At 40.9% G+C, this 12,667-nt stretch overlaps 1 protein-coding gene and 1 long non-coding RNA gene across 8 annotated transcripts in view; one reads left to right on the top strand and one right to left on the bottom strand.

Annotated features, from left to right (window-relative positions):
- Positions 1–12,667, bottom strand: part of LOC137347148 (uncharacterized) — a 55,366-nt gene that overhangs the window by 25,442 nt on the left and 17,257 nt on the right. The window contains exon 3 of one of the 5 annotated variants that reach the window (XR_010968876.1): positions 8,803–8,962. The exons of the other annotated variants lie outside the window; for them this stretch is intronic. This is a non-coding gene — a long non-coding RNA (uncharacterized lncRNA). The remainder of the gene's footprint in view (positions 1–8,802; positions 8,963–12,667) is intronic. 5 annotated transcript variants of the gene reach the window in all.
- Positions 1–12,667, top strand: part of LOC137347145 (protein argonaute-1) — a 132,869-nt gene that overhangs the window by 114,440 nt on the left and 5,762 nt on the right. For all 3 annotated transcript variants that reach the window (XM_068011291.1, XM_068011290.1, XM_068011289.1), the window contains 4 exons: positions 5,336–5,530; positions 6,161–6,295; positions 8,306–8,407; positions 11,246–11,445. In XM_068011291.1, the coding sequence (XP_067867392.1) occupies positions 5,336–5,530; positions 6,161–6,295; positions 8,306–8,407; positions 11,246–11,445 (632 nt within the window). The remainder of the gene's footprint in view (positions 1–5,335; positions 5,531–6,160; positions 6,296–8,305; positions 8,408–11,245; positions 11,446–12,667) is intronic.

Here is a 12,667-nt window from a genome sequence, read left to right as displayed (position 1 = left end):
TATGAACACACATTGTGCTTCAGAATGATATTGTATCAGATGCTGGAATCTATGTCTGATGTGTTAAAGTCCTACACATTGTACCATGCTTTCTCACTGCACATTATTTGCTTTCAAAGCAGTACCTTTGTGAGTCACTAGTTAACTCTCATTAACAGAGCTGTTGCCTGGTAACAGCAATTGCCAGCTGGCTCATAGACCAATACAAAGTGATGTCACTCTTTCCATCAGTGGAACTGCAACTTGATTTAATCAAAAGCTTTTTTATGGAAGCTCTCGAACAAATGATGGATTTTTGTTCGTTGTTGGCTTGTAGTTTCTTTAAGACTTTAAAAATCTGTATGTATATATATTTTATATACCTTTTATTACATAAACATTAATTTCCAAAAGCACAAAGTACATGTGGCAATAGAATGAAGCTTTCTGCACAACCCCTAGTGAGAAGTGGTAGTCCAAGAGTTTCCTCAGGTTTACCACCCATTTCTGGGTGAAGGTCGGGTGCTGAATGAGGGATCTGAGTGAAAATATATTTCACTGCTATTCTCTTGCAAATGTGGGCATCCTGCAGCTAAATACTGACTGCCACATGCAAATGAAATTTGGAACGAGCTTTTTATTGTTTGGTCTCGGAATGTGGCAATAGTGGAAAGGTCACAGTTATTGCCCGTCGCCTGTTGTCCTGAGGTGGTGGCGACATGTCTTTTCCTTGAGCTCCTGCTGTTCTGTAGTAATAGGCTTGATAGGCCACTTCAGAGGGCATTTTTTTATTTCATGGAATGTGGGCATCGCTGGCAAGGCCAGCATTTGTTGCCCATCCCTAATTGCTCTTGACAATTGAGTGGCTTACTAGGCTATTTCAGAGGGCAGTTAAAAATCAACCACATTCCTGCGGATCTGGAGTCACATGTAGGCCAGACAGGGTAAGGACGGCAAATTTCCTTCCCTTTAGTGAACCAGATGAGTTTTTAAAACAATCAATGGTTTCATTGGCACCATTACTGAGACTAGCTTTCAATTCCAGATTTTTTATTAATTGAACTTATTCAGTCTTTTTAAAAGCTGGACCCCTGAGATCTGGCTCTTCGGGAAAGGGATGATATTTCCTGACTTCCTGCCCAGCAAAGATTGAGCCTCATCTTCTGCCTGTAACTCCTCAGATATCTGTGCGTAACCATTCACTTGAATAATTATCTGTGGTTGGTAGCATGGGTGAAAAGGAGTTGGATGGCCCAGATGGGGTCAGGGACCTTTGGAAGATTTTCCTTGGCTGCTGTGGCATACCTCGGAGGGCAGAAAGAAAGGTTTGCATGGATAGATGAGCTGCATAATGGGCATTTCAGAGCTACGAGCTTATGGTTTCAGCACCTGTGGCAGATTGCTCCCTTTTATGTTTTGGCCTACAAAATTGTTTAAGAAGAAAGTAGAGGTTTGGAAAGCCGTTGGGATGAAACCCTAGAGTGAGTTAAGCATTTCTGAATGGAAGTTTAGAACAGGTGCAGAAACAAGCAAATATATATCATGTAATATGTTCCATTATTATCTATCCATCCATTGTCAGAGAATCACCAGCAGTGGCATTTGTTCTCGCTCCCGCTCTCTGGAGTCCATCCAGCCTTAATCCTTGGCTCCCTCCTATTTCTCAACTACATGTTGCCCTTCAGTGACATCATCCACAAACACATCATCAGGTTCCACATGTACGCTGACTACTCCTGCTCTACATCACCATCAGCACCTCCTGTCTCCTTCACTGCCTGATTTGTCACGCTGCTTGCCATAATCTCATATTGGATGAGCAGAAATTTCCTTCAGTTAAATATCAGGACCGAAGTCGTTGTCTTCGGATGCTGCCACAAACTCCATTTCCTACCCACTAACTGTATCCCTTGCCTGGCCATTGTCTGGGGCTGAACCAAATTGTTTGCAACTTTGGCATCCTATTTGACCCTGAGCTGAGCTTCCAACCCCATATCTTCATCATCAAGACCACCTACTTCCATCTGTGTAATATCGCCTGTCTGCATCCCTGCCTCAGCTCATCTGCCCATGGCCTCGTCCCTCCCTATTTCTGTAACCTTTTACAGCCCCTACAGCCCTCCCAGATTTCTGCGCTCTTCCAATTCTAGCCTCCTATGCATCCCCAATTTTCATCGCTCCACCACTGCGACCATACCTTCGGCTGCCTGGGCCTTATGCTCAGGGATTCCCTCCCTAACCTCTGCCTCTCTACCTCTATTTCTCTATCCTCCTTTAAGATGCTCTTTAATACCTGCCTCTTTGACCGACCCTCTCCTAATATTTCCTTATGTGGCTTGTTGTCAAGTTGTGTTTGACAGTGCTCCTGCGAGGGACCTTGGGACGTTTCCCAATGTTAAAGACACCAAATAAATGCAGTTTTGTTGTAACTTTCACTACTTCCCTTTATGTTGAGATGTTAATGAAAGAACATTTGCAGGGAAAAGAAGTGTGAATATTCTTCTGGTGCCTCTTACATTTTCGAGCAAGTGATGTTCAACCCAAGGTGGGTGAATTATGTGGAAAGATTTAAAACAGTGCATTGATTCAAACTGGGACTGTGTTCTGTTACCTTGGCTACCTGATAAAGTTACTGAACCTCTTCCTGCACTGAATAATCGTGTGGGTTTAGTTAGAGGTGGCACCTGCAGTCAAGGTCAACTCCTTCCATCAGACCTGCACTCTTTCTTTCTTTGACTCAGTTTCCTTGGTGCCAAAGATTGCCTGCTTCCTTTGCTTTGGCCAACAAACCTCAACAGCAAATCAAAAAATTTGGGGCTTGTCTCACCTTACGTAGTAGTTTTGGACATCCTTCCCTTTCTCACATTCTTGCAATTTCTTACAGCTTGCTGTTAGCATCCTTCCCTTTGAAGCTGCTACAGCTATTTGAATGCCACAGTTGTGGTGGATGTCTTCCCCACCATCACCACTACCCCAGAGGGAAGCTCCCAGTAGGGAGTGCAAATAACCCTGGAATTTTAGCCACAGTTTTACAATTAAATCTGAACTAAGGTAAGAAAATTATGACCGTCACACTGGCAGGCAGAATTTTAGTCCTGCCACATCCTGAATGATAAACATACAAAGAAGGATATCCAGCTCATAGTCTTTAACTAAAAATAAAAAATAATTTTACTTTCTTTCATGCATACCATATTTGTAATGTTATAAAATGTTATATGGGGAGGCGGTGGCATAGTGGTAATGGACTAGTAATCTAGAGCCCAGGCCTATGCTCTGGGTTCATGGGTTCGAATCCCACCATGGCAGATGGTGAAATTTGAATTCAATTAATTAAAATCTGGAATTAAAAAGCTATTCTAATGGTGGCCATGAAACCATTGTCGATTGTTGTAAAAACCCATCTGGTTTACTAATGTCTTTTAGGGAAGGAAATCCGCCGTCCTTACCTGGTCTGGCCTACATGCGACTCCAGACCCACAGAAATGTGGTTGACTCTTAAATGCTCTCTGAAATGGCCTAGCAAGCTGCTAATTTCAAGGGCAATTAGGGATAGGCAATAAATGCTGGCCTAGCCAGTGATGCCCACATCTCACAAAAGACATTTTTAAAAAAACAACTTGGTTGAATTGCCAAGCTGAAATACAGTGGAATCTGATTATAGTGATCGATTTGGAAAGATCCTTGAAAAACCACAAAACCAGAAGGTGGTCATGCCACAATATCTGGACTGATATTAAGTCGTGGATGAATGAAAACTTCCTCCAACTGAACATTGGGAAGACCAAAGTCATCATTTCCAGGAGCCAACATTAACTCCACTCCCTTGCCACTAATACCATCCCCCTCTACTGTCACTCATCCAGACTGTATCAAGTCACATGTAAATCATAGGTATCCTGTTCAAATTAATTGAATTTCAGACCACCACACACTATCCTCACCAAGACTGCTTGAAAATTTGCCAATCTTCAATTTTACTTCACCCTCGCCACCACCAAAACACTTGATGCTTTTGTCACCAAGACTTGCTGCATCCTCCTTGCTGACCTCCAGTCTTCCCAATCTATAAACTCAAACCCGTTCAAAGCTTAGTTCATGTTCTGCATGCACTGAGTTTCATTTATTCATAACTCCTCTCCTCACTTGCTCCCAACCTCCTCATCTTCAGATTGATCCATGGTCTCATCTCCAACCTATTTCTACTCCTCCAGCTTTGTGTCTTCTGTACTCGTTGATCCTTCCAACTCTGGCCCTATCTGGAACTTCCTAAAATCCTCCAGCTCTCTCTCTTTCCATCTTCAAGAGACTTGTGAAAAGCTGTCTTTTTAACCAATCTTTTAGTCACCACTCCCAGCTCTCCCACCATGGCTAGGTATCTTCCTTTTTTAAAAACCTCTAAAGTACCTTGGGGTGTTTTTCCATATTAAAAGTGATCCTGAAATTCCACAGGGTCATTTACACCAGTGTTGTGTCCCTCAACCAAGACTAAGCCTATCGTGTTGTCTAGCGCTGACCCCGTTGTCTGTTCATTTGCCCAAACCTTTGTAACACTGGAGTATTGCGATGGGGGAGCTTGGATACGCAGAGCAACCTTTAAAAAGCCAAGAATAGCTGAAGATTACAGCAGCAGCAGGTAAGTCAGACTGAGCTCACTGTCCAGATGAATGCCAGAAAGGGCTCCTATATGATTCCATGCCACTCTTTGTGCATGTTTTTAAGTGGAGTACTTGGTAGAGGCATTCAAATAAGGGAACAGGGAATTGTAAGGCAGAGAAAAGATAACTGAACTTTTACATGACACCTTAAGAGGCTTGCGTACTTTGTCTGAGGGGAGGGTGCAGATAAACAGATTGGAAAGCTGTACAACTATTGTTGGAGTAGGGTGAGGGGAATATCACGAACAGGCTAGACCGTCAGAAGGAAACACTCACAAGTTTTCCACCTAGAGTTTGAATGTTGAGAATAAGCAGAGCAGTGGTGGATTTTTCCTTTTTTTTTAAGACCAGAGTTGCTGAGGGCATTTTAAATGCGCCACCATGACCTCAATTAATTCAGCACATTCAAATAATGGAACCTGGAGCCTCCTTCATCTCAAATGACTTAGTACTGGGGTTGTGGGTTGGAGGGTTATTGACAGCCATCAGGAGGAGCCACTTTTATTTTCTACACTTATTTTGCAGTCACTTGCAGTAACACTTAAGACAGTGTTATAAACTGGGAAATTTTGTGGCAGTTTATCCAGTAAAATCTGGATTCACATTACCCAGGCGCATTTATAATTTTCAGTTTTGACATTATAGTTGCCTATGCAATATCATTAGTTCTCCTGAGAGTTCTGTTTTTTTCATACCAGGTGGTTGGCAGCATGGATGCCCATCCAAGTCGTTACTGTGCCACAGTCCGTGTGCAGCGACCCCGTCAGGAAATAATTGAAGACCTTTCCTATATGGTTCGAGAACTTCTGATCCAGTTTTATAAATCTACCCGCTTCAAGCCAACAAGGATTATCTTCTATAGGGACGGTGTTCCTGAGGGACAATTACCACAGGTAACTCAAAGTTGCATTCATTCACTGAAGTAAACACTTGAAATGGCTGAAGTGGTGCAAGTCAGTTAGAGTTCAGATCTTTAGGGGTCATCTAGATGCATTTTGATTCAGGCAAAAGTGAACAATATCAACAAAAAAAAATTAAACCAGATTCTCATTTTTGTATCGAATGTTCTCCCTTGGTATCCTGTTTAGCACATCCCCCTCTCAGTGGGAGGATGGTTATATTATGATCAAATGCCAAGGAGCTGTAGTTCCAATTTGGTAACTTGGACAATGCAGGCTATATTTAATTAATGTAACTTAAATAATGAAAATAGCTGGTCCCTGCACCTTTCTTACATACACTGTAGAGAATGTTTTAATCGGACTTTTACATCCTTCCTAAAATAACTCTGACCATCGCTTTGGTAAAAATCATTTCTCTATAGGGATATGTTTGTTCTTGTATCTGGCATCAGATTAATTTTCAAGCCAAAGAAATACTAAACTAAGATTTCCTGATGACAACATTTCATAAACAGCTACATTACTACTCCTGTCAAAGATTCTGTTGCAGCAACCTTCTCTGCTGCTCCTCACCTGAAGTGTTTTAAATGCGTATTTAAAATAACAAACCACCTTTTTCAGATATTACACTATGAGCTCCTGGCTATCCGTGATGCATGTATCAAACTGGAAAAAGATTATCAGCCTGGAATTACATACATAGTTGTCCAGAAACGACATCACACGCGGCTCTTCTGTGCAGATAAGAGTGAGAGGGTAAGCATGGTGAAATAACTTCAGTGCAGCTATTGATGATAGAATCTGGGGCTATTGTTTCATTTATGTGTGTGTTTTCTTTCTCTCTTTTCTCCCCTCTTGGGTATTGGTTCTTGCTCAGTGCATCCCATAGGTGCTGCAGCCCTTCCAGTGCCTCACAAAAGTAGCTATGCTTCATGAGTAAGTTCAGACTGAGTGCCAACAGGCTATTTGACTATGGAGGTACCGAGGGCAAGAATGATCCCATCCGTGGACACAAACCGTGTAGCAGAAGTTTCTGAATAGCTATCAGAATTAGTAACCCAGCTGAATTTTCCCCCTAACTGACCTGAGTGTCTTTGTCTTTGTTCCCACTGCCACTCTGGCTAAGATCGGCTAAATTCACGATAGCAACAGCCCTCTTGGTCTGTATGGCTTACTATAGGGGTGCTTTTATTGAGAGAATAACAAACCAAATTAAAGTATAAGTTGTTTGGCCCATGTTAATGGGGAATACCTATAGTGCTGGATGTCTCTTTTAGGAAACTTCTCGGGCAGCAGACTTGGGCCAGTACTAGTGAATTTTGCTTAGAGAAATTTGCATCGGGGCATCCACTAAATTGGCTTCTGCTGAATAATCAAATTAGGATAAACTTTCGGGTAATACAAAGAATATTGCAAAGTATTATCATAATTTGATAGTCAAGACTGACTTAGTACTAAAATAATCCTATGTACACTTGAATAGAATTAATCTTAGTGATTTGTTTTCATATAACTACTAGATTAAGAGGTCTGCTGGCATATCAGACTTGTGCTGGGGCTGAGGTGAGTAGTGAAGGATCTGCACCCATGCTAATATCATAGCGTTATAGAAAGTTTACGGCACAGAAGGAGGCCACTTAGCCCATCGTGTCTGCCCCAGACAGAAAATGAGCAATCCAGTCTAATCCCGCCTTCCAGCATTTGGTCTGTAGCCCTGCAGGTTACGACACTTGAGGTGCATATCCAGACACCTTTTTAATGAGTTGAGGGTTTCTGCCTCTACTACCCTTTCAGGCAGTGAGTTCCAGACTCCCACCACCCTCTGGGTGAAAAAATCTTTCCTCATCTCCCCTCTAATCTTTCTACCAATCACTTTAAATCCAGGCCACTCACAATTTTATACATTTCAATCAGATCTCCTCTCAGCCTCCCGTTCCAAGGAGAACAACCCCAGCCTATCCAATCTTTCCTCATAGCTGCATTTTTCCAGTCCCAACAACATCCTCATAAATCTCCTCTGTACCCTCTCTAGTGCAATTAGATCCTTTCTGTAATGAAGTGACCAGAACTGCAAACAGTACTCAAGTCGTAGCCTAACCAATGATTTATACAGTTCCAGCATAACCTTCCTGCTCTTACATTCTATACCTCAGATAATAAAAAAAAGGATTCAATATGCTTTCTTAACCACCTTATCGATCTGTCCTACCTTCAGGGATCTGTGGACATTCGCTCCAAGGTCCCTCACTTCCTCTACACCTCTCAGTATTCTTCCATTAATTTTGTATTCCTTTGTCTTGTTTGACAACCTCAAATGCATCACCTCACAATTCTCTGTGTTGAATTCCATTTGCCACTTTTATGCCCACCTAATCAGTCCATCGATATATTCCTGCAGCCTACAGCTATCTTCCATGCAATCTACCACACGGCCAATCTTCCTGTCGTCTGCAAACTTCTTGATCATGCCCCTACATTTATGGGAATATTAAGGGTATAATATTTTAAATCTGTGATACACCTACTGCATCTATATGTCTGCTGGCATCTAGATGCCACTGTTGCAGTAGTATGCTGTGCTAGCCTCAAGAGTACTAGTATCACCTGAATTATAATCTGGTTTGAATGTGTGCAAAACCTCAGGATGCACATAGAACTAATACACAATGTGAGCTAATATGAAATCTTTACGTATGGCAAAATATTCCTTTGTTCTTATTTCCTGTTCAAAAAGTACTGAATGCTGATTTTTTTTTCTTTTGTCAGATTGGTAAAAGTGGGAACATACCAGCAGGAACAACAGTTGATACCAATATCACCCACCCATTTGAGTTTGATTTCTACCTGTGCAGCCATGCTGGGATTCAGGTTCGTTGAGTATCTTTGTACTTGTGACCATTACAGAATAGGAGAGCTGAGGGCATTTCTACACACTAGCTGATGTACTATGGCACTGCTTAATAGTAGTCGAGGGTCTGCAGCATGTTGAGCTGGTAGCTTGATTTTTCCCATTAAGGCACCTGCCCAGGTACATTCTCTGAGGAACTGGTCTAAGTAGGTTTTAAGGTCAGTTACAGATTAATTGTTGTTGGGGAGTGTCAATTTATAAACGTTCATCACCAACAGAAACTAATGTAAATAGCCTCAGCATGAAATGGATGCCTTTTTTTTTAACATGGATGTAAGAAAAGAAGCAACATGTAAATCACACAAACTAGGAGGGGAATTTTCAGGACACAGGTGGTACCACCTGAATTACTTACTGAATCTGAATGCATGTGTATGTATCCACCCCTGGGCAACCAGGGTTCAGATTTCTCTCTGACAGTTTCCATTCTTCGCCTAGCATGCTTGATTTCTATTTGTTGCTTTCCTGCACTGTTCTTCTCAGTTCAGATCCTGTCATGATGCCACTTATTGCTGCTAAAATAGGAAACATACAAGGATAGGAATGAATTACTAAGGACGGAGCTTTGACAAGTTGGATATAACTTGGAAGCACCACGTGCAGTCTGTTTATTGAGAAGTTTGTGAAGAGTGAAGGCCTACATTGTAGAACCATGCCACGGCTGAAAATAGAAATAAGGATTAGATGTGAGCGAGTTATGACTTTAAAAATCTGACAATCATAGGAGGAAGTTGAAGCTGGATGGTGGGGAGCGGGGTGGGTAAAGAAACTCTAGTTTTGAGGTCCTTGGAAAAGGAGTTGGAATCAGAGGCTGTGCAACAAGATTTGATGTCAATACAGTCAGGATTTAGGATGCAGCAAGATCATGTAGGTGCATTTGCAGTTTAGAAGGACGAAGAAATGAAAGTGGAGGAATATTGACTATGATGTTGTCAGTAACTTAATGACAAGGGAGGGAAAAGTAAACTTCAAGAAAGACTACAAGGGAGGGAGTTAGGAGGAAATTGCCAATCAGGTGATGAGCTTGTTTTATATCTGTCCTTCAGTGTGAGAAGTATTAGAAGAGCCTCTTCAGAGATGCAAAAAAAGTTCGGCCTTCAGCAGAATTGGGCTTTATAGAGAGTTAGAACATAACATAAGAACATAAGAAGTAGGAGCAGGGGTAGACCATTCAGCCCCTCAAGCCTGCTGTGCCATTTAAATACAATCATGGCTGATCATCTATCTCAACTCCACTTTTAAATTATTGAAGGGAGATTTGCACCACTTTGTAATTTATTTTCTGCAATCTCCAAGAAACACCAAAAATCACACAGGGAGAAAGATAATGTCTTCAAAACATGATTACTTTTTCTTATTTGTGTCCTTTAAGTTTCAGTACATTAAGCCTCTTTTATCATTCTCCCGCTTTGCTCTTGCTTCCCACCCCCAGCAATAAGCAACATAATTAAAGTTTGACTAATTACACTTTCTCACTCTCCCTTTATGCCATGTTAAGGGCTTATTCTGTGAAGCATCCCAAGGTTGAATGCTACATGAAAAGACAGCTGCTGCTGTTTTGACAAATTGAAACTTTTCCTAGTTGGAAAAACAACACATTTTGGTTTAGTACTTCATAACAAAGAAAAATAGCAGAGGGAGAGAAGAATGCCAATTGCACAGCAAGTTTAGCTTCAGGATATTGCTAAAGAAACAGGGATGCGAATGTTGTGAAAAAGTAATTATTTGAAGACGTTATCTTTCTCCCTGTGTGATTTTTGGTGTTTCAGTGAGTGATCTTGGAGATTGCAGTGTAAATTTAATATCCCAGTTCACTTATGGAACATCAAAATCTGTTAACTAATAATGATACAGGTAGTCTTAGAAATCTAATTATTTCTTCAGTGATAAACGTTCTGAGTTACAGCATTTAACTTCATAAACAAATGTTAAGACACCTTTTCCTATTATTAGTCTTACTGTAGTTTTCTCTCCAGTTATAGTGTACACATTGCTGACCCTCTGTGATAATTTAATTCAGTATTGGCTGGAGATTTGCTCATTTGACTAAGGTCTGACCTGGGACTTTTCTGGTCTGTCAGACTCAGTTCAACATTAGGCACTGCATTTACTCAGTTACATTAGGAAAACCAACATTCAGCTTTTAAATTAAAGTGGAATGGTGCTGCACTGCATGCATAATGGATAAGCAAACTGTTTGAGATTTGTTTCCAAAATGGTAAACTGCCAATTTTGAGAAGAGAAAAGGGTAATTATTTTCCTTCCTTCCCACCACTCCTGAAGCTGATGAGTCATGTTAACAGATCATCCTACTAACACCACATGACTCCAATATCTTATCTAAGCGGTCATTTTTCATGTGTTAGCCCAGTGGGAAGCATTCGTCTGGTAGTTTTATACCAGTTATATGGATCATTGTCCTTAGCTGTTATTTTCTTTGTCCATTAGGAAGTATCTTGCTTTTAATGCTACTAGTCTGGCATACTCTGCTGCTGTTGGAATGAAGGTTGTTTTCCAATTTTATAATTTATTTCTGTAGGAGGAAAGGGAAGAGCGGGCATGTCAAAAACATTTCCAAATTGTGGCAAGAGTTTGAGTTTTCTTAGGATGTGGGGGTCTGAAAAGGTTTTGGTCAGTGCAAGTATGAAACAGAGACAGCTGACTTCTGGAGTTAAGCTATTGATCCCTAAAGATACTTGCATTAAATACAGCACCATGGTGAAGAGGTAGGTTTCAGTATGCTTTTTCAGTGCTATTATCTTAATTGAAAATCATAGTTTCACTCCTTACAACTGCAGGGCACCAGCAGACCTTCACATTATTACGTCTTGTGGGACGATAATCGATTCACCGCAGATGAGCTTCAGATCCTGACCTATCAGCTGTGTCACACTTACGTGCGGTGTACACGCTCTGTCTCCATTCCGGCACCAGCCTATTATGCCAGATTGGTGGCATTCAGGGCAAGATACCACCTGGTGGACAAAGAACATGACAGGTATGGGAAATAGTCTGAATAATTGCTGTAAGTTAATTCATCAGTTTGTATGTATTTACTACTGCACAATATAAAAACATGTATTGCTTCTTTTGTTGAGTCCAGCTTGGAACTGGTTGGTGATGGTGCCGTGATATGTTTATGATTATCTTAGGCCTCTGCATTGCACTTGGTCTCACAAGAAAGTGGACCATGGGCGACTTTCTCTGGTGATTTTATAAGCAAGCTTTTTGTTAAATATTTGTCTTTTTTGTGGAGGTGAGAGCCTGCACATCACTGAGATAAACAATTTAGTGCGTGTGGAGTTATGAGTGCATGTCCTACAATTCCATGGTCTTGAGCATTAATCAACACTACCATAGGGCAATTTGAGTTTGTTTTCCTTCACCTGTTGATAGGAACAGATATTGGTAGTCATCTTTGCTATTGTCAAAGTAATTAATGCAAATTATATGAAATTTCAAAAAAAGAGAATGAGAGAGAGAGGATTTGTAGGTGTTGCAGCTGTTATCAGGTTTGAATTGTTGATCTGCAACAATTCCCATAGAAATTGTTTATGTCAATCTCTGTCTGTCTTGGGAATTTGTATTCTCCTCCTGTCAGTAAACTATGACTCAGCTTTCCCCACACACAAACACAGCTACCTTCTTCCAACATCCATATGATCATCTGCAGCTTCCTATAAAACTGTCAATTGAATGTCGAAATATTTCGGACCAAGCAGTTAAACTTTTCTCTGAATATATTTTCATTGTCTATTCATACATTACTTCAATCCATCAGTTGTTGGAGATTTTTATTCCTCCTGCATCACTGATACATAATTTTTTTAATGAATGAACAGATTCATTGTAAAGCTCTGAGGCTCTCAAGCTTCTGGAAGTCAAAATGCAAAGGAAGTACTACATTGAGTACGACATCAATGAAAATATGACAAATTTAACAGGAGAAAAAAATCTGTTGCCTGTTCCAGATAAGACAGATATTGCTGTGACACAGTCAGAGGGGATATTATTCATGACTTTAGTTAGGCTGATTCAGTGCCAGGGAGGAGCAATAACTTAATTGGAGGAGGTCACATACGGTTTTGTGAGAAAAGTGAGAACACTGACAACACATTCAAGAACTTTGAAAGAACAGGAGGTTGGAGAGGAGATGGTAGTTTGCAAGGACAGATGGGTCATGGGTGGGTTTTTGAGGAAGTGAGCTTTGAAAAGTGAGG

Source organism: Heterodontus francisci, chromosome 31 (genome assembly GCF_036365525.1).
Source record: "Heterodontus francisci isolate sHetFra1 chromosome 31, sHetFra1.hap1, whole genome shotgun sequence".
In the NCBI taxonomy this organism is placed as follows: domain Eukaryota; kingdom Metazoa; phylum Chordata; class Chondrichthyes; order Heterodontiformes; family Heterodontidae; genus Heterodontus; species Heterodontus francisci.
The sequence above is the reverse complement of the archived record's forward strand: the minus strand, read 5'-3'. Positions and strand labels throughout refer to the sequence as shown.